We start from the raw sequence: 24,852 nt of genomic DNA, 5'->3' as shown, positions 1-24,852 counted from the left end.
TTAGTTTTGTTTATTTAAAAAGTTATTTACAACATTAACCCTTAAAAGATTTCCAAAACTAGCATTACTTCAGATTTTATTTCCTAAATATTTTATATTTCATTTTAATTAAATAAATAACAACAAGAAATATGGAAATAGAAACTATCATATATTTAACTACACATTATGTTGTGTTTTAAAGATATTATATATCTGAATCCTTCTCAAACAAAGAAAACAACAATTTGATTCCCATTTTGTTGCTTTGATTCTTAACGTAAGAAAAACTTTGATTGACATTTATTTAAATATTATAATTAACATATATAAACTTAATAAAATTTTTAATTATTACGAATATGTAAAATTAAAAAAGTTTAAAACATTATACAATATGGTTATATAGTAGATGAGTTATAAAGATGACATGTTAGAATCAATAAAATGTTATTAAATTTGTGTTAACGCGGGTTAAATTCTCATTTAGTTATTTATCAACACTACTAATATTATAATATTTGACATAAAATCAAGTTAATTTAACTAAGATGGTGTAAAATAATTAAATCATTAGGAAAAATGTAATTTTATCATAGCATATAAATGACTTATTATGTATTTAGATCCCTTATTTTTTGTTATAATAACTAAAAATCAATATAGCATTTCAATTACTAAACAAAACAAAATAAATATAACAAACAAATGGTCATGAAGTGTATTGTGGGTTAAAAAATAATATAAACATTTATCCGCACAACAACCGGAAATTTTGGTTATTCCTCTATTTACAATATATCCAATATTTAACAAATAGATACGACATAAATATAAAATATAATAAAAAATTTATACCCGTGGTGTACCGTGGGTTAAAATCTAGTAGTAATTATTTTAAATCTAAACTTTTTTTTGTTGTTAACACAACTATTTTAAATCTAAAGTATTGGTAAAATATTAATGGAAAATAGCTAAAAAAAACTAGGTACACTAGTTTTTTTTTCTTTCTTTATATTACAAACATCTATTTCATTAAAGTACTATGTTAATTGATTTTCTTTCTATCTAAATAAGTTGGCTATTTATTTATTTTTGTAATAAATTCCAAAAAATCTGTATGTCAATGTTAAGGATGAGTTTGACTTTTTTAAGTTTAGAAACTCCCACAACATATGTACTCACAAAATTCCAAAAAAACAATGTATTAAATTTGTGTAATTAAAAAGTGTGGTAAAAAAAGAAAAGTAAAATCGAAAAGGCAAAAAGAAAACAACATTGGTCGGGTTGAACGACGACCGGCGATCTAAATCTTCGCCTTAAAAAAAAAAACGTCTTTTTCTCTCAAACCTCTTCTTCTTCTGTCTATCTTCGTCTCCCTTCTTTGTCGTCAGAAGTAATTCATCAAATCTCTCTATACTGTAAAAATAATAAATCCAAGAAATAAATAAAAAGTTACGAAAAAGCGTTTAAAAAAAAAACAAAGAGAGAGAAACGTAATAAAACACACAGCTCACCTCCTTCTTTTCCCAATTAATTATTATTCAATTCAATCTTACCTTTTTTTTTTATTTTTTTCTTTCCATTCTTCTTCTTGTTCCCTCGTCTTCTTTGCCAGTTCTTCTTCTTCTTCATCGTTTCGTCTCCATTATCCCCAGTGTCTATCATTTTCAGATCTTCGTGTCAGGTACTTTCTTTCTACCTCGATCGATTTGACTAAATCAATGTTATGGATCATCTGATTTTTTCGTTTTTTTTTTTTTTTTTTTTTTTTTTCGATTTGATCATGGTCGTACGTACCTTGCTTTGTTCATGACGTTGATCCCTTGAATCTGAGTTTTCTCTATTACCCTGCCCGTCCTGATTTTTCTCAGCTTAATTTTGTTTTCGAATTCCTGTTGGTTATTTTGACTGAATCATGTTTGATCAATTCACGGAAATCGCAAAAGTTTTGATTTTTTTTTCGAGATTAAGGCTGATCGAACCTCAAAGCCGTTACGTATCTTAATCTCTCTGTTGGATTTTCATGGATCATGAATGTTGCGTGATCTCATATTAGAATTACAGATATGTATGTACATTATTATGATGGCACCAAACTGAGACAATGCTTTTTGTGTGTTTCAAGTTTTGCTTGAGATCCCCTCCCTCATCCAAGTAAATTTCTGATTTTAGATTACATTCTCAATTTTTTTTTTTAATTCTGTTCCGTATTTTTATTTGATCCAACAGGTTCATTGGTGTCTCTCTAGTCTATAGGATTTGAGTGTTCTACAAAATGTCTGGTTCAACTAAAGTGTTGGATCCTGCATTTCAAGGAGCTGGCCAGAAACCGTATCCTTTCAGCCAACATAATAAACTTCTTCTTTTTTTTGCTTTAGTATTAGATATTATCAAAGTAGAAATCTGATTATATTTTTTTTTCTTGAGATTCCTGAATGATTTTGGACTGTATGAGCTTGTTGAACTTTAACTATTTGTTAATAGAGGGACTGAAATCTGGAGGATCGAGAATTTTGAGGCTGTTCCAGTACCAAAGTCTGACCATGGAAAGTTCTATATGGGAGATACTTACATTGTCTTGCAGGTTTGGAATCGATATCTCTTTCAAGACAGAGTAATATATGTTTGAGAAGTGTGCGTTCCTTTTATTATCATTATCATTCACATTTTGTTATGTTTATCTTCCATTTGCGCAGACAACACAAAATAAAGGTGGTGCTTATTTGTTTGATATACATTTTTGGATTGGTAAAGATACAAGTCAGGTATCAATCACCGAGACTCTTTTATTTCGTAACGGCTGTTTTTTTTCGGAAGAGAAGCTAAGGTGAAACAGTGTTGTGCTAACTCATGCTTTGACATTTTTTTAGGATGAAGCTGGAACTGCAGCTGTTAAAACAGTTGAACTCGATGCTGTTCTTGGAGGCCGTGCTGTCCAACACCGGGAAATTCAAGGCCATGAATCTGACAAATTCTTGTCTTACTTCAAGCCATGTATTATTCCTTTAGAGGGTGGTGTTGCGTCTGGTTTCAAAACAGCTGAAGAAGAGGTGTTTGAGACCAGGTTATATACCTGCAAAGGAAAACGTGCAATCCGTTTGAAGCAGGTTTTAACTATTGTACTCTCTTCGCATTAGAAAAGTGATATCCAATCCAACCCAATGTACATTAACTCTTCTTCTGTTCCATTTTTTTTTTCTGTAGGTTCCTTTTGCCCGCTCATCGCTGAATCATGATGATGTATTTATCTTGGACACCGAAGAAAAGATCTATCAGTTCAATGGTGCAAATTCAAACATTCAGGAGAGAGCCAAAGCTTTGGAAGTCGTTCAGTATTTGAAAGACAAGTATCACGAAGGAACTTGCGATGTTGCGATTGTTGGTAAGCAAATTGCAGTCTCTTCCTCAGTTTCCCCTCAGGTCAACAAACAGTATTCGAATGCTTAAAGAATAGGTTTTCTGGGTGGCATAGTTTACAGAGATGGTGTTTAAGGTGGAAACTAATCTATATTCATACTTTGCTGGTATAACAGATGATGGAAAATTAGATACAGAATCAGATTCTGGTGCATTTTGGGTCCTCTTTGGTGGTTTTGCTCCAATCGGAAGGAAAGTTGCCAATGATGATGACATTACTCCAGAGTCAACTCCCCCTAAGCTTTATTGGTACTCGTCTTCCCTTTAATTAGAATCCTGTTTGTTAATTTCTCATTTTTTACTTTTCGATATAATACACGCCATTCTGCTGTAGTATCTATTCTAACATTTACTTAATAGAATATATTTTGATAGAGTTATTGATTGATATGGTACTACTACTTTTTTTTAGCATCACTGATGGTAAGGTGGAACCTATAGACGGTGATCTATCCAAATCTATGCTGGAAAACACTAAATGCTACCTCTTGGACTGTGGTTCTGAGGTATTTATCTGGGTTGGCCGAGTAACTCAAGTGGATGAGAGGAAAGTTGCTAATCAATCTGCTGAGGTAAAGAGTGGAAAGTTTCCTTTTAGTATATCTGTCTTTCAATCATGGCATCTCACTTTTTACCTTTCATCTCCAGGATTTGCTTGCTAGTGAAAATAGGCCAAAGGCAACGCGTGTTACCCGTGTTATTCAAGGTTATGAGTCCCATTCTTTCAAGTCTAACTTTGACTCTTGGCCATCAGGCTCGGCCACTCCTGGTAACGAGGAAGGACGAGGAAAAGTTGCCGGTAAGATACCACTGTGAAACTTAAATCACTAAAAAAACGTGAACAGTTTTTTTTATCCCTGACTTACTATTGGTGCTGCACCATTCTGTAGCTTTACTGAAGCAACAAGGTGTTGGGCTTAAGGGCATTGCGAAAAGTGCACCAGTGATTGAGGATATTCCACCCCTGCTTGAAGGTGGTGGAAAGTTGGAGGTCTGTTTATCTATTTGACTTGTTATCCCTTACTTTTCACATATAGCTTTGGATCTATCCATTTTGATATTTCATTATGTCTATGTATTAGGTTTGGTACGTTAATGGTAATGCCAAGACTCCATTACCTAAAGAAGATGTTGGCAAGCTGTACTCTGGGGACTGCTATTTGGTCCTTTATACTTATCATGCTGGTGATAGAAAAGACAACTATTTCTTGTGCTGTTGGTTCGGAAAGAAAAGCAATCAGGTAATTTTAATGTAATTATAAAAAATATGATTCTTAATCTTAGTATATACCTATTGTATAGTCCTCCATTTCAGTTATTTTTTCTGTTTATAACTTTTATATATAGGCGATCTTGGTTCTTTTCCTGGGTTTCCTTGTACTACATTTTATGGTTAAGCTCGAAATTGGTTGTGATTGTAGAAATTTGTATCTTCCTTTTGAATGTTGAGAGTAACCAGTAAATATTTCCAAACCTTATTGGTTCCTGATGTTAGTAGTTTATTGTTATGTTAGCTCTGTTAATATAATGTCATGGATTTCAGATATTCAACTTCACTTAAGTTTAACCATCTAAAGATCTGATATCTCCCTTATTCAGGAGGACCAAGATACAGCAATTCGACTAGCGAATACAATGTCAAACTCCTTAAAAGGAAGACCCGTGCAGGTACAATGTTTTCTTTTTATTGAAAGCAATTACGAATAGTACCAGAAAGATTGATTAATGGGGTATTCTTGCAGGGACGTATATACGAAGGTAAAGAGCCTCCACAATTTGTTGCCCTTTTTCAACCTATGGTGGTCCTAAAGGTATTTGTATATTGTTTACAAGATGAGGGTGAAGTTGATTTTCGTTGCAAGAGTAAATACAGTGATTAATATGGTTTACATGGACTTGTTAGGGTGGTTTGAGCTCTGGGTACATGAACAGTGTGGGAGAAACAGGGTCAACAGACGAAACCTACACGCCAGAATCAATTGCACTTATTCAAGTATCTGGAACTGGAGTTCACAATAATAAAGCTGTGCAAGTTGAATCGGTACTTGACTACCTTAAGCTTCTTTCTTTATAAAGTAATAAATTTTGGTTTTCTTGTTTTTGAAATATTGCAATTTGGTAAAGGTGTGTACTTATTATTCAGCTTTCTATAAGTTGTGACTTAGGCGAAACATATTATTCTTTGATTTGTTATATTGACTTGTAATTGTATTGCAATACTTCCATCAGGTGGCAACATCTTTAAACTCTTATGAATGTTTCCTTCTGCAATCTGGTACTTCCATGTTCCTCTGGCATGGAAATCAAAGTGCGCATGAACAGCTGGATTTGGCTGCTAAAGTTGCCGAATTCTTGAAGGTTAGTTTCCGATAGTATTGTGTTGTTTTCAGTTTAGCTTAAATCTTTCCGAATATGTGCTTTACAGTCTTACATGGAAGTCCTAATAGAAAATGTGTTTGTTTGTAATATTTAATATTAATCATCTTCTCTTTTTGCTAAGTCAGCCTGGGATTACTCTAAAGCATGCCAAAGAAGGAACAGAGAGCTCAACCTTTTGGTTTGCGCTTGGTGGAAAACAGAATTTTACCAGCAAGAAGGCGTCCTCTGATACTGTCAGGGATCCTCACTTATTCTCATTTTCGTATAGCAGAGGTGAATATTTTATATGTGGTTTTTTACTCATATTTTCACATTTATCTGAGAAGTTGAGCATTTCCAGTATTCTAACTGTAACTCTTTTTAAATGTGTCTGCCTGGATCCCCGCAGGAAAGTTTCAGGTGAGATATTGGCGAAATTATACAACTTTTTTTTACACGAGATGCTGTTTTGCGTATTATTAACAGTATGCTCTGTAACAGGTTGAGGAGATTTACAACTTCGCTCAAGATGACCTCTTGACTGAGGATATATATTTACTAGACACCCATGCTGAAGTTTTTGTCTGGGTTGGTCACTGTGTTGAGACCAAGGAAAAGCAAACTGTATTTGAGATTGGCCAAGTAACTATTTCCTTATCAACTTTGCTTCTCGTTTAGCTTCTCTCTCCTTTTCTTGTACTTTTTATTCATTGAGACAGTTTATGGGCAGAAATACATAGATCTTGCTGGATCCTTAGAAGGCTTGTCTCCTAAAGTTCCACTCTACAAAATCAATGAAGGGAACGAACCATGCTTCTTCACCACTTACTTTTCTTGGGATCCTACTAAAGCTATCGTAAGTTTTCTTGTCCTTGGTATATGTTCAGTTTCTATTTTAGTAGTGGCTGGAATGAAATTGTGTCTGTATTTCAGTGAACTGCTAGATAGGGAGTTAATGTTTGAATACGAATTTATATAATGTAACTAGATAACTCTAACTGTACCTCATGGGTTTTCCTTTATGTTTACCTTTCTTCAATGTTTTAAACCTGTGATATAGGCACAAGGAAACTCATTCCAGAAAAAGGCAGCGTTCCTATTTGGCACTCACCACGTTGTGGAGGTACTTCTACACATTTGCAAATTCAGTTTGGTAGGACAATGGAAAAGACGCTCTTATTACTTTCCGGCTACTTGGGTTCATGAGATTTTTTCCTTCTTCTGCTGCAGGATAAGTCTAACGGTGGGAGCCAAGGACCAAGGCAAAGGGCTGAAGCACTAGCTGCCTTAAATTCTGCATTTAATTCTTCTAGTAACAGGCCTACCTATTCGGTAAATAACTAAACTCTTAACCAATGTTTCTACTATATTTTTTCGGAGCTATAAGTCAAATATCTGAACAGTAATGTTTTTGATTTTAGTTTCTCATAAGTTTCCCAGAGTAATGGACACTTCAATGACCCTACTTGTACAAACTAATCTATGACCATTTAGCTGTTAAATCATGCATCTTGATCTGGACATATTTCCATCCCTCTAGACTTCTAGTTCATTCTCGTCCTGACTCCAACTGCAGAGAGTGTAATTATCAATACAATGACTTACAAATTAGTTGCAGTGTAGACTAAAGCTGCTCGAACACATTAACGGGGTTCATCTTGGGTTCTTTGTTTGTTTTAGCCAAGCCTAACCCCATTACAAAGAAAGCTCTACCTCTGTATGTTTAGCAAGTCACCTTAGACAGTCTCTCATTTTAACTGCAGAGCCAGGACAGATCAAACGAAAGTCACGACGGCCCAAGACAGAGAGCTGAAGCTTTAGCCGCCTTGTCATCCGCATTCAATTCTTCTTCATCATCAAATAAATCGCCTCCACCACCAAGGCCAGTGGGGACAAGTCAGGCTTCACAGAGAGCAGCAGCAGTGGCTGCTCTCTCTCAAGTACTTGTTGCGGAGAATAAGAAATCACCTGATACCTCTCCTACAAGAAGATCCACCAGCTCCAACCCAGCAGATGACACCCCTTTGGGTAAGTTTTTCTCCTTATTCCACGTTTTAAACTTCGATAACGCAATTGACTAAAACTATCTTCATCCACAGCGGAAGAAAAAGATGAAGCAGAGGCTTTAGAAGGAGCTGGGGATGAGGTCAAGGAAGAAGAGGAAGTTTCACCTGCAGCAGATGAACCAGAAGCAAAGCAGGAAACAGAAGAGCAAGGAGATTCTGAAATAGATACAAGTGGAGCAACTTTCACTTATGAACAGCTGAGAGCTAAATCTGAGAACCCAGTGACTGGAATCGATTTCAAACGTAGAGAGGTGAGTAGTTAGTTAGCTACTAGGAGATGGAATCATTCTTGTCTATTACTTATTAACTAACTTGCTGTTTCTTGTTGTTGTGGTCAATTTACTACAAGGCTTATCTCTCTGAGGAAGAGTTCCAAAGTGTGTTTGGGATGGAGAAAGAAGCATTCAACAACTTACCACGTTGGAAGAAAGATCTGCTTAAGAAGAAATTCGACTTATTCTAGCGAGTGTTCATGGTTTTATGTGGATCAGTCACAATTTTTGTTGGTTTAAGAGTGTTTTTGTTTCTCTTCTTCAGTTTTATTTGCTTGGCTCATTAATATTTCTCTCTTGGGTTGGTTTGGGGTTGATTCTTTATATTTTCTTACAGCACAATGAAGTGTTTTGTAGTGGTTTATGATCATATATTATAATGAATTGTTTTACCCAGACAGATTTGGTGATTGTGGGTAACATAAATTCTTTGATTTGGATTCTTCCATTGTTGTGACTATTTAAGACGGTTTGGTTATGTTGTTTTTTTTTTCAAGATAGTTTTTATGATGATTGGTGTATTTTTAGTGGTTTTCAATTCATCACAAACAATGTGTTTTATTTATTATTATTTTTTTTTTTTGACAACAAAAAAAGCAGCTCATATGAGCCAATTACAATGTGTTTTAATGAGTCTTTTTGAAATAAATCATTAGTTTGGTTAGAGCACCATCCATGAAAAATCCAAAGAATCTGTCAAACAAAATATATACTATTAACATTTTAATAGAATTTAATTATATAATTACTTTTCACTTATAAAAACAAAATTGAACTAATATACAAGAGAAAAATGTCTAATGAGTATTAAAATCATAATAGTCCTGAGGATTATAATAATATGACAATAAAATAGGAAATTGGTTTTTAATTTAGGAAACAGCTCATAAAGATTTAAAGACACTAGCTATCTATCATTAAAGACCACAAACTTACCTAAACAACATTAATTAATTAATACTAGGAGAAAAGCTCATAACTCATCAAACAATTTTGGTGCAAAAATGGATAATGATTCATGTAATGAGGGGGAACTCAACAATCACCTGTAATGTATGTGTTGTTGTGAACTCATTTGGCTGCCAAAAATTCAAATACAAAAATAATTTTTCAGATATTGATTTTGTTTGTAAAAAAGATATATATTTTTATTATCCATCACCATCATTTCAATCTCATATTAACCTCATTTTACACCATTGCGTTTGATGTATAAACTCTTATACTTTTGCTAAGTAGATTATCTATTCATTTTCAATCTCAATTATCAAGGTAAATTGCAAAAACATAAATTATAGTTCAATAGGAATATATATATATATATATATATATATAATCTCAAAGGACCAAGATTACAATAAAATAAGTTAGGAATAACGTTTTTTATTATTATGCAAATTTTCCCCTAATTTGTCTAATCCTATTATATAAAGTTTGAATATTTTTATGAGAATACGACAAATGTCAAACCTAAAAATACTAGGTTAGATAAATAAAAGTTACAAATGGTAGTAATCAGACTCTAACTGAAAAGAAATTTACAAATAATATGAAAATTTAGATTAAATCATGGCACATATCACAATTTAAAACAAATAATTGACATGTGTTGCGGTCTTGCATTTCTCTAATTGAATATAAAATTTCAAATAAATAATATGCAAATTTAAATTCATTTATGACTCATTTCATAATTTTGTTGATCGGTTGACACATTTTTTTAATCATGTTAATTACACACAATGCTAGTACATGTTTTGTTTATTTCAATTTGAGACTTGATGAATTGTCGAATTATCATTTCTCTTTTATTTATTTTATATATTTGAGGAGCATACCAAAATATATGTTTGGATCTCAAGAAAATGTGAACAGACAACCATGCTTGTGGACTAAAAAAATTTATACATATACATGGTCGAAAAGGAAGGTATTTTTGAAAAGGGAATATTTTGAAACAATTTATTTAACAATGTGTCAGTCAATGAACGAACGCCTAAGTAGTATAATAAGAGGCATACGGATGAATCTGAGTTGCCATTTTCTTAGTCATTCCATATTTTCATCTCTACATACTTGTGTGTATGTGATTCTTTTTTATTTATTAAAAGATTCAAATTTGTATTTTGGTTTGAATTACAAACAAAACAAAAAAGTTTGTTCAGTACTGAATAACTGATTCAATTTTAGTGTGTTCTACGCTAGATGAATTGGCACTCAACTAAACTAACGCTAATAAAGACCTACAAGTGATTGGAGGTTTTGAGCCCAAGGATCTTTCCGTCGTAGCCATTTAAGGTGGTACAACGAGCCAGCCGGCCAATAAAGAGTGGGGACACTCAAGAAACAGAAAGGAACACTTCAAGAAGGAACGTTTTATTTAACAAAATGCTTTTTGATTTAATGTGGATATCATTAATCGAAGAGCTTTCAGCTACAAAAGATCTAATTTAGCCTCATATGGAACCTTGTTGAATTCAAAATCATTAAACCTTTCTCTACGTTCGGTCTATTATACGTGGAACCTACATATATACTTCACGAACAAAACGTTTCTTATTCCTCTTGATACTAAGTTTCCTCCATTATTTTTTCTACCTTAAAAAAAAACCTCGTTTCATCGACCAACTGAAAAAGAAAAAAAAAAAATTATGAACATGAATCTTGCTGATCCATCAAATTTTACATTTGTTCTATTTTTTATTAAGCTAGTCCTCCTTCTCGCTATACATTTCTTCAGGTCAACAAAACAGAAAGGCCAGCTTCCCCCAGGTCCACGGGGATGGCCTGTCATCGGAAACTTGGTCCACATCAGCCTAAACCGGCCTACTTACCGGTGGCTCCACCGCGTTATGGAAAACATGAAAACGGAGATAGCTTGCTTCCGTTTCGCACGTGTCCACGTCATCACCGTAGCATCAACCGAGATTGCTCGAGAAGTGGTTAGAGACAAGGACGAGGCTTTCGCTGACCGTGTGGAGTCGTACTCAAGCAATCTCATAAGTGAAGGCTATAAGGACGTGATTTTTTCTTTCTACGGGGAGAGATGGAAGCTGCTGAAGAAAATGATGGTGGCCAAACTAATGTCTCCGAAAATGTTGAACAAGTCCCTAAGTGATAGAACCCTAGAAGCGGATAACATCGTCGCGTATGTCTTTAACTTATGCCAATTAGGGTCAACAAAAACTAAAGTCAACGTGAGAGACATCACGGGTGTATATTGCCATGCCGTGATGATGATGATGATGTTTGGTCGGAGGCATTTTGAAGAAGTAGAGACCGAGAACGGTGATGGTCTTGGTCTCGGACCGAAAGAGAAAGAACACATGGACGCAATATATCGATCTCTTGATTGTTTTTTCAGCTTTAACGTAACGGACTACATCCCTTGTCTTCGAGGATGGAACCTAAATGGAAAGGAGGCTGAAGTTAGAGAAGCGGTTGATATAATCAACAAGTGCAACGACCCCATCATCCACGAGAGAATGCAATTGTGGAGGGAGAGAGGTGGAAAAGAAACGGAAGAAGATTGGCTCGATATATTAATCACGCTAAAAGATGACCAAGGAATGTCCTTATTCACATTTGATGAGATTAGAGCTCAATGCAAGGTTAGTGATGTTCACACTATCCTTACAAATAAATGTGGCTATAATTAAATATGTCCAAGAATAATTGCAAAAAAAAAAAAAAAAAGGTAATAACCAAAATCGCGATGCATTTTTTTGCTATATATAGGATATCAATGTTGCAACAATCGATAATCCGATGAATAACGTGGAGTGGACCATAGCAGAGATGTTGAATCATCCAGAGATTCTTGAGAAAGCCACAAATGAATTGGACAGGGTAGTTGGGAAAGACAGACTTGTGCAAGAATCAGACATACCACAACTCAGTTACATCAAAGCTTGTAGCAGAGAATCTTTTCGGCTTCACCCAGTTAGTCCGTTCATGCCCCCTCACAGAGCTCGAGAAGATACTACCCTCGCGGGTTATTTTGTCCCCAAAGGTATATACAACTCATGCATGCATGTAGAAAAAAAACTAAATTGAACCAAACCATATTTGATTTATTCGAACTCGAACCAAATTCGAAATATGTTAAAAGTATAATACAATTAAATAAATTAAGTTAGCAAACTGCACAAATGAGAGTGTGGGACCACCAGCCAGGGTGGAAGATTCGAGATCGAGCGTATTTCTTAAAATTTATGTTAAAATATCAAAACGGTTTAGATTTATCTTCCTATGGCCGCTACCTTAAGAGGACCATTTGACGCATGGGTCAGGCATATATGTTCATAAGTTCACAACCACGCATTCAAAAAATCTTAGGCGGCAATGCTTGAGCTTTACAAACCATGTGGTATTTGTTTGATTGCAATGATAGGTAGCCATATTCTTGTGAGTCGTCTAGGGCTTGGCCAGAACCCTAAGATATGGGACGAACCAGACGTTTTCAAGCCAGAACGACACCTCGATGGACATGGTGGTAACTCAAATAGCGTGAGTTTAATGGAACCTGATATGCGGCTCGTGACATTCGGCACCGGTCGGCGTGGCTGCATAGGCTCTAAGATTGGGACATCTATGACCATCATGTTACTAGCCAGGCTTCTCCAAGGGTTCGAATGGAGCCACGTTCCTAGAACGAGTAAGGTTGATCTCTTTCCTGCAGATCGTAATTCGTTCACCGCTAAGTCTCTAGTCGCATCTGTTAAACCTAGGTTGGCTCAACGTATGTATCCGAAAGTGCAAACAAAGTGAGAATATTTTGATGATGAATCATTGTAAATTTAAATTACTACATATGCCATTAGTTACAAAGAGCAATAAGAGAAAATTGAGAAAGCGTTAAACTTCTACCTAAGGGAGCTAGGAAAACTCATCTAATTAATCCATAGAAAAGCTGGCCACTCCAACTGTTTTTTTTTTTTTTTACCATATTCTTTGGGTTTTTTTTTTAACTCCGCATGTAATTGTAATAATTTTCTTTGGTTCTTAGACTAAACCAAACAACACATTTTATAACAATACTAACATTTGAGGATTCATCAAGTCATACACACTAAGTACCTCAAATCATTAAATATGGATGGTAACGCATACCTCAAATTAATGTAAGTTGAATTAATTCGTACTTTTTTTTTCGGATTTGGATTACACAGCACTTCTTTATGGTGTAATTAAGCTAGCAGAGTACAAATCTACACAACAGTACTACGTACGTACACTCTCATTTATGTGTATATAATTGCCAAAAAATGTCCTCTTTCTTTACCAAATATAACTAATATACAACAAGTGATGCTTAAATTAATGATTCGATAAACTAAAAAACTAGGAGAAAGAGAAGAATGAGCGTTTGGCAGGAGGGCGTCCGACAGCTCTCATGAGATTAGCAACTTCAACTACTTTTGCAACCTCTGTCCCTCTCTTTGCCTCTGCCGTCGCTCTTCTCTCCTCTGCTTTCCTCTGTGCTTTGGCCACATTGTTTTGCGTTTTCTCCATCGCTTTCGCTTTTCTTTCCTCTAGCTTCCTCTGCATGCATCGATCCCAAATTGTTAGCTAAACTTAAACATACGTGTCTCTGTATATACATCATCAATCTGACATGAATTCACCATTTAGACGATCACTCTTAACCCGGCTTTTATTAAATATTTTTCACTATATATCATGAATTAATCCCTGAAAGATTCGTATAAGTCCACAATGTTTGTTGAACTGTAACAATGATGATGCCACGACGGTAAATATAAAAAACATTAATTAGAAGCTAGAATGTGAGATATATATAACCATCTCTCACCTAATTACATACAAATTATGCCACCACACCATACCTAATATAATTTTCAAATTTTCAAATGAGACGATTATGTTTCCAATTCCAAAATGACATATGGTACCTAATTAAACTCGGCTCCAACAAAAAAAAAAGTGATTTTAATACTTTCTTAATTATACATTAACCAGCCTACCGACCCAATATAGCTCAGAACAATATTTGACATATGTTGTTAGTAAATTCACCTCGATTTTCTTCATCCAAGAATTGGCCTTGTTGATTTGTTCATTAACCCAACCGTTAATAACGGCGTCTTCTCTCTTAAACCTGTTATTGATCTTAGCCAGTTTTGCCGTCTGCCACGCCGTTATCTTCGCTTCCACCTCTTCCCGCTTCACCCTTTGCACTGTCATCCCAACCCCACCCTGACCCTGACCCAACAAACCATTCTCACTACCAGGAACCAAACTCTGACTCGGATACTGGTCCGGCACAATTGCCGAAGGATTCGTCTCCACTTCATGATCCCTCTCCTCGTGAATCCTTATCAAGTTCAAGTCATGTTGTCTCTCTTCTTCACGTTGCGTGACGTTACGAGCCATCGGTTCGTTGTTTTCCATGGATGAGCCAGCGATGACTAGAGCGTTGAACTCTCTGCTTATAGTCGTGAAGTTCTCGCCGGAAGAAGCTCCTTCGCTCATGGTCGTTGTTGACCTTGGCGGAGAAAAATAGCCTCGGAAAGCAGGTGGTGGAGGCAACGTCGTCGTCATCGTCCGGGAGTTATCCTCCGGCATCGGAGTTAGCGCGTGGATGTCTCTCACGACAGTCTCCGTCGTCTCATCCCGGTGGTTACTTCTAGCGTCCTGCGACCTTTCTTGACCGTAAAGAGTCATCATAATCTGAGAATTAGGGTTTACAAATTGTGATCGTCAAAGAAGAAGAAGATGATCATGGCAAGCTAAAATTGGTTTTTTGATATTGGCTTTGGTAATGTCAAAGGTTTTTAGCTCTGATTTTGATTAGATTAGAGGAAAAAGATCACTACACGACAAAAAAATGGATTAAAAATGTAGAATTCTCAAGAAGGTTATAAATTTAAAAATATGAAAAAGGACCACTTCGTGAAAACTACACTGGTCCGGTGTATAGCGACTGCATTTAACCTTCGGAGATGTGCTTTGTCTATTGATCATTGATTAGCCAAGAGACAAAAAAAATAATGCTATCAACTAAATATTTTCACATATTACAGTCTAAAACTAAGTTGTGATCGTAATTTCTAAAGGTTGAAACAAATGTTGTAGTGATATATGAAGTTTGATTACGCATTATATGATTCTTAATTATCTTTTTTTGGAAAAATAAAAAATTGACAAGTTAGTTTAATAAAAATATTTTTTAGTAGGAGAGACAATTTTATAAGAGGTAAAACTAATATTAATAGTGAGTGTCGGCAAGTTTAGACCCTACCACGAAGACAAGAGATAATACACATGTCGCTTATGAAAGATTGTGTCGACGTGGCCATATTTGATTAGTTGAATATTCCCCCCAAAAGAAAGTCGCGTATGTCAGCATCATAAAATGAATCTAATGGTTTGGAGATACCACTTGTGCGTGGCCACGTTTCACATGTCACCTTTGATTATATTCGTAGTTTTCTGATAAGCTTGGTAGTGATTTTAGCAATTTGTTATATCTGTCTGCTCTTTTCATTATCACGTATTATCAACAACATTTAAATTTTAAATACCCCATACTACAATACAAGTTAGTTTGAATCACTAGTACATTTGTTTCGACCTTTAGAAATTACACACTTTGAACTACACAAGACAAGACAATTAAAGTTTTCACTTACACCCACATGGCCTCATACTACTAGAATTCGAATCACACACAAAGCAAGTTACATCCTACACTTAGATCTGGACCATACTGTACTCTCTCCGTGACTTGCTTTCTCCTAGAAATTATCATAACGTTTCATGTCCGTGACTTGCTTTCTCCTAGAAATTATCACAAAGAAACCAGTCCAAACAAAATAAAGCACTCGATCGGTACTCTCCAAGAGATACACAAAGCTTCTAACATAACCAAAACAGATAATCAGTTCATCAAAGCTAAAGACAAAACATAAGCATCTAACTTCTAGCGATATCCATTTGTTTAAATTTTGTGCAATATTTTTTCAATTATATATTATTAAATTTTCTCAAATAATCATGTCTCAATCTCTTTCTTATGTTGTTTTTGTAGGTTTGGAAGTAATTAAGCAAATATGTCCATCCATATATGCAAATATGTTTATATCATGTTCAATTGATTCATAAAAAGGTAAAATTAAGTATATTGAAAATGTTACAATAACCTCCTCACTCTGTCTCGGTTAGTTTTAAAACAATATCTGACTTCATTCATAATTAGTTCAAAAACTAAAATATTTTAATTCTAATAAGAAAACATATATATATATATATATATTCAGCATTTTAGATCTATATAAAATTGTTAATTTTTCATTCTATCAGCTAAGTATATAAAATCAGTTCTCTTTTATGAAAATTGTAAAATTCATACTTATTTATTTCTATTTCATGTAACTTTCACCAGTATTTATCTTATAGTAATAATCATGATTTCATTTTCTTTCACCATAAGCCAGATTTTGTTTTCGGTTTTTATTCCCCTGGAGTGGTTGAGAAAATATTTTGAATTTAAATTTTAATTTTACAGACTATGGAATATATGTAGTTTAAAATAGTTTTAGTTTTTAATTATTTTTGGTATATAATTTAAATTTTGTTTTAGGACATTACAAGAATATACTATATTTTAATACTTGATTACCTTTTTTTTTTGAAATTACAATCAGATGATATATATACATATATACATGTCAAGGTGAAATCATTAGAATGAAGCCTAACATTAAAAATTAAATTTCATAGAATTTAAAATTAAAAATAGAAGCTTATCTTGACATTGTAGTTCATAACTTCATATCATTGTATAAAAAATATTAGTTTATCACTTACAAAATTATCTACATTCTATTTATCGACTACTTTGTTTGTTTTGATAGTTTATATATTGACTACCTGAGTGTGATTTATAATGAATAAAACAAAGCTAAATATTTGAATATTATAGACTTATAGTAGTAAAATGTATGTGAGAGCAAGTTTCATAATTTTAGAGTAACTTCTAATTATTTGTATGATAAATAGAAATTTTTATAAGATTAGAAAAGTAAAAAAAAAAATGAATAACTTTGCTTTACATAAAAGTGTAACTAATCGCGCGCGAGCTATTATCTAGTACTTAATATGAAAAGTGGTCTTGTTTTGTGGTTACTAAACCCAATTTTGCTTATGTTTCCGGAGAGAATCTTTCCTTCATAGTCGACTCTCCATATATTCGACGAGAGTAGATTTTGAGGAGGAAAAGACATAAAAAATGTGAGATAATGAGCGGTGCAGGCACCCACTATCTACACTAATCTATCTTTGTTACCTTAATTTGAAGCATTCTGTCTTGTTTTATTTTCTTTTACTATATTTCGATTGTGACCCAAAGAATTCAAATGATACAATCATACAAAGAATAATCTCAATCATTTGTTTTTTTTTTTCTTTTTGTAATGAGAAATGGGAAATAAGGGAGGGAGTCACGTATTTCCTATCCAATTGACTTAGCTGTCAAAAACTGTTTGAATCCATCTGTCTTAGATATAGTAGACATGGGCACTAAACTTGTAAAGCTTGTTTAATCTTCAACATTAGTCATCGGTCATCGGTGCATCTTGACACTAGTCGTATTCGTATCGCCCCTGATCGTTCTGTTATTTTTGTTTGGTTTCTCAAAATCACCCTCAATACTAACTAAGAAACAATCGACCAAATTTCTTAACTCCAAAAATATGTCTTTCTAATAATTTATTTGATCCAACCACACAAATAAGTCATTAACAGTAACACAACTTTATTTCAACCTCCCTACGTATATTACTTAATTATTCTTATTACTTAACTTAATTAAATATATCAAAATACTATATCATCTTAACAAAACTAATAAAAATTTGACAAGTAAAAATGTGAAATATAAAAAAATTAAGAGCCACCTCTTGACTCAACAAGAGTCTCTATCTATCCTCTCCTCGACCTATTATTATTTTAATATGACAAGGAACCGCCACCGAGAGAGGCAGCTTTTGCCTACACCGAGACAGAGACTCGATCATCTCCCAATTTGTCTCCTTTTATATTCAAATAAGGATTACAAATCGAGACAAAACTTTGGAGAAGATCGAATCTTCTTACTGCAAAGAGCTTTATTTTCTCATTCAAAAAACCTTTGAATTGTTTCCTGCAATCCTAAAAAACAAAAAAAGCCTTCGTCTTTATCTCCTATTTCAGGGTGTTCATTCTCGAGGTACGAATTGTTTGATTTTGGCCTTATTCTCATTGATACCTCTTTTTTGTATGTTACGTTACGATTCCTGTCTTTTTATTATTCCCATGAATTCTGCATTTGGGTTTTGACTAAAGTGTTTCAGTTTTTTTTGCTTATGGGATTCCAATTCCTTGAATTCTTGTTGAAACTTAGATAAAGGTTTGCTCTTTTAATATATATTTTAATTATATATGATCTCTTATATGTGCTTGTAGTGCCATTGCTCAGGTTGTGTTGTTGTTCTTCTTGGAGACATAGAATCTCTCTCTATGGTGAGCCACCAGTTGCTCAATGGATGTTTGCTGATAATTCTGATTCTAAGTTCTATAATTTCTTCACTTTTTGATGGTTCTTTTCTCTTTTTATTGTTGTTGTTAGGGAGAAGCTCCAGCTTTTTTAGTGGATCATCCGGAGAACGGACACTCCAATGGCGTCGGTGTAAAATCTGAAACCAACAACACTGAGATATCAGTCGATATCGGCCATCGAACAGTAAGTCCAATTAAGGTTTTGATCCAAGTTTGTTTAAAACTTGGTTGATAATGATCTGATTTGAGGTTTCTTTTTGGGAAGTTTGTAATTGGTGGAAATCATGAAAGGAACACTTTTTCCATTGGGGTTCGAATTCATGACAAGAACAGTAACAACTGGTGGGTGTATGTTATGTAGCTTTCTAGAGATTCTGTGGCAAGAATTGTTCTTTACATGTCAGGAAGAAATCTTAAAGATTTGAGAATGACTTGGTGTTGTTGTAGGTTTAGTCCTATTGTGCTTGGGACAGGTCCTAAGCCTAGCAAGGGGTACTCCGCGTCTGTTCTTAAACAAGGTCGGATTTTGGTTATTAAGAAAGGTTCACCTTGCAATGACTCCATCTGGTTCCTCGAGGTTGGTAATTAGTTGCAGCAATTTATGATGTTTGATAGTATTGTTTTGGAGTTCTCATGTGTTGAAGTTGAAACATTGATAGGTCGATAGTCCTTATGTGCGAGAACAGAAGAAATTACTAAAGAAGGAAGAAGTTGTTGCTTGGAGTAAAGGTGTGAGAGGCAATGCTGAGAAGCCTATTGTTATAAGCGGTCCTTCTGGAGTTGGGAAAGGAACGCTTATAACAATGCTTATGAAGGAGTTTCCTTCAATGTTTGGGTTCTCAGTGAGCCACACAACTCGATCTCCCAGGTCTATGGAGAGAGACGGTGTTCATTATCACTTTGCTGATAAAAAAGTTATGGAGAAAGATATCAAAGATGGGAAGTTTCTTGAGTTTGCTTCTGTTCACGGTAATCTCTATGGAACCAGCATTGAGTCCGTTGAGGTGGTAACAGATTCAGGAAAGGTATATAACAAAACTTTATGATTGATCGATTGATCCTTTCTGTGCGATTGGTTCTTAAACGGCGAGTTTCTCTTTTGCTCAACACAGAGATGTATACTCGACATTGATGTTCAAGGGGCAAGGTCTGTGAGAGCAAGTTCTCTTGATGCAGTATTCATATTCGTATGTCCCCCTTCTATGAAAGAGCTTGAAGTTCGGCTCCGTGCTAGGTAAAAAATCAGGCTTTACAATACGAGTTCTTGATATCTTACATTACAGTTTCCAGGACTATCATTATCAATCTATCTATTTTCTTAAAAAAAACAGAGGAACCGAGACAGAGGAGCAAATTCAGAAGCGGCTTAGAAATGCTGAGGCAGAGATCAAAGAAGGGCAATCGTCAGGCATTTTCGGTCTTATGTTGTATAATGACAACCTTGAGGAATGCTATAAGAAGCTCAAGGTGAACCACCTTTTGTTAATTGCTCAAAATGTTGTCATGTTCTGAATGCATAACAGTACCGGCTCTGTTTCCAGAAACTCTTGGGGCTAGATGGAGTCTCTCTTGTCAATGGTGTAGAAAGTGAGAAACTGAACACTATGCATAGATTTCTTTTCCATGAAATAAGTAAATGTGGAAACTAATTGCTTATGATTCTGCAGTAGAAGGGATCAATCTTCCCACCGAGCACACAGTATCCAAAATAGAAGATAAGATCATTGTTCAAGAAACAGGAAAAGAAACAAGGAACAAGTAAGCAGTTAACTGAGCTTAGAAGTAATGTTCTTATGTTTTTGATAATCTCTCTGAACTTGTATAAGTTATAATATGACCTTCTGGTAAATGATGGTATGCAGGATTGTGTTGGACTTATCTTCGCTAAATGGAGGAGCACCGGGTAGAACAAGGGGGATTCTTGTTGACGCCATTAAGTTTTAAGCTGACAAAAGAGAAAACTGTTATTTCATTCATTACAGTGCCGTTTTTCCTTGGTTTAGATAAGACATTAAAAGAGTTTAAGTGAATGATGATGATGATGATAACTAAAGAGTTTGGGATGTTGATATTGTTCGTTGTAATTTGGATTGACAAGAATCGAAGAATCAAATTTGAAATTCTTTTAGATGTTGGTTCTTGAGTTGAGGATCAAATTCAGAAAAGCATGACTTGACACATGACTCACGATTTGGATGTACAAAAAGGCTTGAATGATCTTTGTCATGTCTTGGGAAGAAAAAGACAGCAGTTGGTGTCAGTTAACAGTTGCGCTTTTAAAAGCAGCCAATGAGATTACAAAGAGGAAAAGTAAAGAAAGAGACAGCCAAAGAACAAGTTGGGACTTTGGAACAAAGTCTCATATGTGTCATGTCCTCTTCATCTTGCTCTCTGCACCGCTCATATACCGCAACTGCTTTTGAATCTTTAGGCTCAGGATCACTCTGGTGGGGCTAAAGTCGGTCGGATTGTAGTATAAGGAAGACTCGTGTAAGCCCACTAATGGTTCTGTCCTGAACATGGTCCTGCTCCACCAGTACAGACACTTGTACAAAAGACTTTAGAATCTGCCAAAACACACGCGTGGAGTGACGTGCAGTAGTAGTAGTAAGTAGTAACTAACAAAGCTTCTCTTTAAACTTCTCAGAGCTTATTTACTTTGATTATCATGGTGGAACTTGTGAGAGATGAGTAAACATCATTCTCTAATTGGTCCAGCTCATTGAACGCTTTGAGGTCCATTAAAGATGCAACAGAACACTGCTTCAGCTATTCAGCAAAAGACACTTCCTTTCACAGACTCAAAAGATCAAAGCTACGACCTTACAAAAATTGAAACAAGAATCATCAGCCTTCACTACTACAAATGTTGTTAAAAATCAGATCCTCAAACTATACACACTTTATTCACTTAAGAGCCTTTATGGCTCGTACAACGATTGACTAGACTCTGATGAGTTAGTCGGTGATGATCTTGCACAAGCAAAAGGCGGTGGTGGTGGATCAACAGACAATGTACCTTCCAAAACCTTCACCACTTCCCCCATTGATGGTCTTAACCGTTCATCCGCCTGAACACACCAAAACGAGATTCTCAAAACCCGCTCTAGCTCCTCTACATCGAAATCTCCTTCTAACATTTTGTCCACAACGGTCTCTTTCCTCCCTTCAATCCATTCTCTATACACCCATTCACTCACTACTCCTTCTGGTTCATATCTACCCGTTACTAGAGCTAAAACCGTCTTCCCAAAATCTTCAACATCTTTATTTGCAGCACATAGACCAAATCCATACTCAGTTAACTTAGCTTCCAAATCCTCCCCGAGAAGAATGTTTCCACAGTTCAAGTTCCCATGACTGACGAATTCCCTGCATTCTGTGTGGAGGTAACAGAGAGCTTTAGCCACGCTTAAGCAGGTTTCAGTTCTTATCCTCCAAGTTAGTTTCTTGCTTCGTAAAGGGTCAACAATGTGGTCGAGTATTGACCCGTTCTTAGCGTATTCGTACACTAGAAATCTCCTACCTAGCTCGCAGCAATAACCTTCAAGCTTGGCTAGGTTCTTGTGATGCATTGTACCTATCTTTGATGCAGAGCTCCTAAACTTCCTTTCTTCTATTAACGTCGCTTCCATTTCTTTAACCGCAACAAGTTCATTCTCCGGCATAACCCCTTTGAATATCCCTGGTCCTATGTTATGATCAAAGTTATCAGTCATGGCCTTTATCTCATCGACAGAGAAGATCATCACACCTTTTGGATTTGCAGCTTTGGAGAATCGATCAGCTTTCTTCTTAGCTAGCTGCTTCTTCCTCTGGTAGATATACACAACAACACCAAGCTGAAACCCGAGAAACAGAACAAGTGTAGTGGAAGTTGCACCGATAAGACAAGGAAGACAGATACTGTGCGACTTCGTTACAGTCACTGGTGGTGACTCTTTAGACACGTTTGGATTAACAGCAATGGGATCCAAACATGTTTTCACATATGATAACGAACTCAGAGATGGATCAGAGTAACCACTGATATAACGAGTCAGCTTCATGCGACATTGAGGATTCCCATCGTTCGTGTAAGTGACTGCAGTACAAGCAGAATCATCTGAACACACCTTCTTGCATCTCAGGGAGCTAATCCCTGAAACAACAGAATCATTAGCAGGGTAGATTCCATACAACTCCAAGTTCTTGAACTTCACCATGGAGAAACCAGATTTGCAGGTTGGTTTCTGATAAGGCACCAAGCATTTAGGATCCGAGAGCGATACAAAAGCGTTAAAAGGGCAAGTGCATACAGAGGATCCAGAACTGTTAAAGGAACAAACTTGTGATCCACAAGTTGCGAAAACACGACACTGATTCTCAACAGCTTGCCAAACCGGTTTCCAAATCTCTGAATCCTCGTTCCACGAGTACATTCTCAGATTACCATCACGGTCAAGTCTGACAAACCTGAACTTGACAGTGTCGTTATGATCTTCCCCAAACACAGACCAAATAGGTCTCATCAGATCTTGATCCTCAAGTAACAGAGCTCCCTCAGAGGTAAGCACAGCACCAATCTTCTTCTTCTTCTTCAAAGCTTCGTTTCCGCTTGACCAGAAAGTAATGTTACTCTCCCATCTCAGCTGCAACCTCCCTGAATCCTCCAAATGAAGACTGTAATAGCTAGACCTAGAATTCTCACTAGCAGCTCTAAGCATCTCAAAAGAAGGTAACTTTTGGTTAGGAAGCAAAGTATCAGCAGGAGTATCAAAGCTTTGCCAAACAATCTCTTCTCTATCTTTCAACAACACAAGATTACCATCGTCACGAAGCAAAGCAGAGGATACAGAGAACCGGTTCGTCTTGCTGTTCCAAACCGGAACACCCAAAGAAGAATCAAACAAAACCAATTCTCCATTACTAGTGAGCTCGAAGTAGGAACTGTTATCAGTAACGTAAACAACAGCACCAGCAACCCAAACAACCTTACGCTGATCAGAAGGGATAGAATCGGAGTTAAACCGGATACCGATACTAAACCGGTTAGGCAAACCAGGTGGGTTGAAAAACCCTAGAGCAAAATCACCATTGTTTGATACCCACAAGGTGTTTTCACCAACAACGAGCTTAGAACCCAGTTGAATCTCTGAAACCACGAACTGAAAGAAGAGTAGAGAGAGAGACAAAAGCAGAAGTTGAAGCATCTTTTTTTTTGTGTCTGAATCAAAATCCAACAACAACAAGATACTAGGAAAGAGACTCTGCTTTCATCTCAACATCATCCCCAAAAATCCAAAACCTGTGTTTCAAATTTAAAAAAAAAAAATCAAAACTATAAAATGGGTGAAATAAAAAAGATAGAACTTCAAACTTGTAGAAGTTAAAGTTTCTAAAATTGGACCCCTACACAGTTATATCAAATCACACCAAAGTATCAACAAATTGACTCTGAAGAAATTAAAATAGTGTTGTTGACAATTTTTTTTATCTTCAGAGAAAAGAAAAAAAAGCGAACTGAACTTTCGAAGAAGAAAGATATGTGGAGGGTATTACAGTAAAGATTGACCATAAAAATTAAAAACAGAGACTTTTTAAGCTTTGATAAATGGGACCCAAGATTGTTGAGTTTGAAGAAAAGCTCCTTGAGTTGAGTGGGTTACTATAAGAATTTCAGAGAATGAAAGCTGTGAAAAAACGAAATTATATCAAGAGGAAGACAGTGAAGACGCACTATACTAACCACAGTAACCAGTAGGTAGACGAAGAGATTGAAAGAGACGTTTTTTTTTTCCTTTCTTTCTTTCTTTCTTTTTCTTAGAGAGAAACAGAGTTTGAGATCTTGAAGAAGATGATGCCAAATACTAATGTGAGAAATCAATCTCTGGAGAAAGGAGTTTGAGATGAATCTGATAAGTATCTTTTTTAGAAAGAAAGGATGTTGTTGCTTCTCTTCTCTTGTTTGGCCAATGTGAAAAGGAAGAAGTGGTTTATACTTAGCGCCGATACAAAAAGAAAACATTTTTTTTTTTTTTTTTGGGGTATGGCTTTTAATTGAACTTTGTCGTTTTCCTTTTTACGAGTTGTCTTTTAAAAGAAGAAGGAATGCAAACAAATAGAATGTATTTATTTTTGATTACATCTTTAATCCAACAACACTTAAAAAAAGATTCAAAATCCGAACATAAGTTTTTAAAATCTTGATTGTTTGT

General features: G+C 35.4%; 5 protein-coding genes across 14 annotated transcripts; 3 read left to right on the top strand and 2 right to left on the bottom strand.

Annotated features, from left to right (window-relative positions):
* The first annotated feature begins 1,147 nt into the window (after nt 1-1,147).
* LOC104785192 (villin-2) lies at nt 1,148-8,573 on the top strand. 2 transcript variants are annotated; one of them, XM_087451951.1, is made up of 24 exons: nt 1,340-1,666; nt 2,212-2,313; nt 2,467-2,566; nt 2,679-2,747; nt 2,853-3,089; nt 3,187-3,364; nt 3,516-3,648; nt 3,812-3,971; nt 4,048-4,198; nt 4,290-4,390; nt 4,482-4,640; nt 4,999-5,067; nt 5,142-5,210; nt 5,303-5,440; nt 5,629-5,757; nt 5,904-6,051; nt 6,167-6,177; nt 6,259-6,399; nt 6,488-6,613; nt 6,818-6,880; nt 6,988-7,089; nt 7,521-7,785; nt 7,857-8,074; nt 8,173-8,573. In XM_087451951.1, exons 2-24 carry the CDS (start codon nt 2,258-2,260, stop codon nt 8,284-8,286), a joined length of 2,937 nt encoding a protein of 978 aa, XP_087308077.1. In that variant the 5' UTR covers nt 1,340-1,666; nt 2,212-2,257; the 3' UTR covers nt 8,287-8,573. The 2 variants fall into 2 exon arrangements, 1 of the variants encoding a protein (XP_087308077.1); XR_015558196.1 differs by lacking the exon at nt 6,167-6,177 and having other exon boundaries at nt 1,148-1,666; nt 5,904-6,066.
* A 1,990-nt stretch (nt 8,574-10,563) lies between these two features.
* LOC104785191 (dihomomethionine N-hydroxylase-like) lies at nt 10,564-12,949 on the top strand. The gene is made up of 3 exons (XM_010510355.3): nt 10,564-11,706; nt 11,834-12,107; nt 12,489-12,949. The coding sequence occupies exons 1-3, from the start codon at nt 10,747-10,749 to the stop codon at nt 12,863-12,865; spliced, it is 1,611 nt and encodes a 536-aa protein (XP_010508657.2). The 5' UTR covers nt 10,564-10,746; the 3' UTR covers nt 12,866-12,949.
* Nucleotides 12,950-13,306: 357 nt separating this feature from the next.
* On the bottom strand, nt 13,307-15,039 carry LOC104785190 (remorin 4.2). Its single transcript, XM_010510354.3, has 2 exons — nt 14,135-15,039; nt 13,307-13,639 (listed from the first exon to the last, which is right to left on the bottom strand). The coding sequence occupies exons 1-2, from the start codon at nt 14,783-14,785 to the stop codon at nt 13,439-13,441; spliced, it is 852 nt and encodes a 283-aa protein (XP_010508656.1). The 5' UTR covers nt 14,786-15,039; the 3' UTR covers nt 13,307-13,438.
* Nucleotides 15,040-17,975: 2,936 nt separating this feature from the next.
* On the top strand, nt 17,976-20,783 carry LOC104785189 (guanylate kinase 1). Of its 7 annotated transcripts, none has more exons than XM_087513006.1 (11): nt 17,976-18,326; nt 18,563-18,619; nt 18,726-18,839; nt 18,921-18,997; nt 19,103-19,232; nt 19,315-19,680; nt 19,768-19,889; nt 19,987-20,122; nt 20,197-20,242; nt 20,323-20,413; nt 20,518-20,783. In XM_087513006.1, the coding sequence occupies exons 2-11, from the start codon at nt 18,617-18,619 to the stop codon at nt 20,597-20,599; spliced, it is 1,167 nt and encodes a 388-aa protein (XP_087369132.1). In that variant the 5' UTR covers nt 17,976-18,326; nt 18,563-18,616; the 3' UTR covers nt 20,600-20,783. The 7 variants fall into 7 exon arrangements, with proteins under 7 accessions (XP_087369132.1, XP_087369136.1, XP_087369134.1 ...); XM_087513008.1 differs by having other exon boundaries at nt 18,054-18,326; nt 20,326-20,413; XM_087513009.1 differs by having other exon boundaries at nt 18,070-18,326; nt 18,576-18,619; nt 20,326-20,413.
* A 644-nt stretch (nt 20,784-21,427) lies between these two features.
* Nucleotides 21,428-24,649, bottom strand: LOC104785188 (G-type lectin S-receptor-like serine/threonine-protein kinase SD3-1). 3 transcript variants are annotated; one of them, XM_010510350.3, is made up of 2 exons: nt 24,384-24,649; nt 21,428-23,942 (listed from the first exon to the last, which is right to left on the bottom strand). In XM_010510350.3, the coding sequence occupies exon 2, from the start codon at nt 23,845-23,847 to the stop codon at nt 21,577-21,579; it is 2,271 nt and encodes a 756-aa protein (XP_010508652.1). In that variant the 5' UTR covers nt 23,848-23,942; nt 24,384-24,649; the 3' UTR covers nt 21,428-21,576. The 3 variants fall into 3 exon arrangements, with proteins under 3 accessions (XP_010508652.1, XP_010508654.1, XP_010508653.1); XM_010510352.3 differs by having other exon boundaries at nt 24,375-24,644; XM_010510351.3 differs by lacking the exon at nt 24,384-24,649 and adding an exon at nt 24,051-24,370.
* Nucleotides 24,650-24,852: the final 203 nt, after the last annotated feature.

This window comes from Camelina sativa, chromosome 5 (assembly GCF_030686135.1).
Source record: "Camelina sativa cultivar CO46 ecotype springtype chromosome 5, ASM3068613v1".
NCBI lineage: Eukaryota > Viridiplantae > Streptophyta > Magnoliopsida > Brassicales > Brassicaceae > Camelina > Camelina sativa.
The sequence above is the reverse complement of the archived record's forward strand: the minus strand, read 5'-3'. Positions and strand labels throughout refer to the sequence as shown.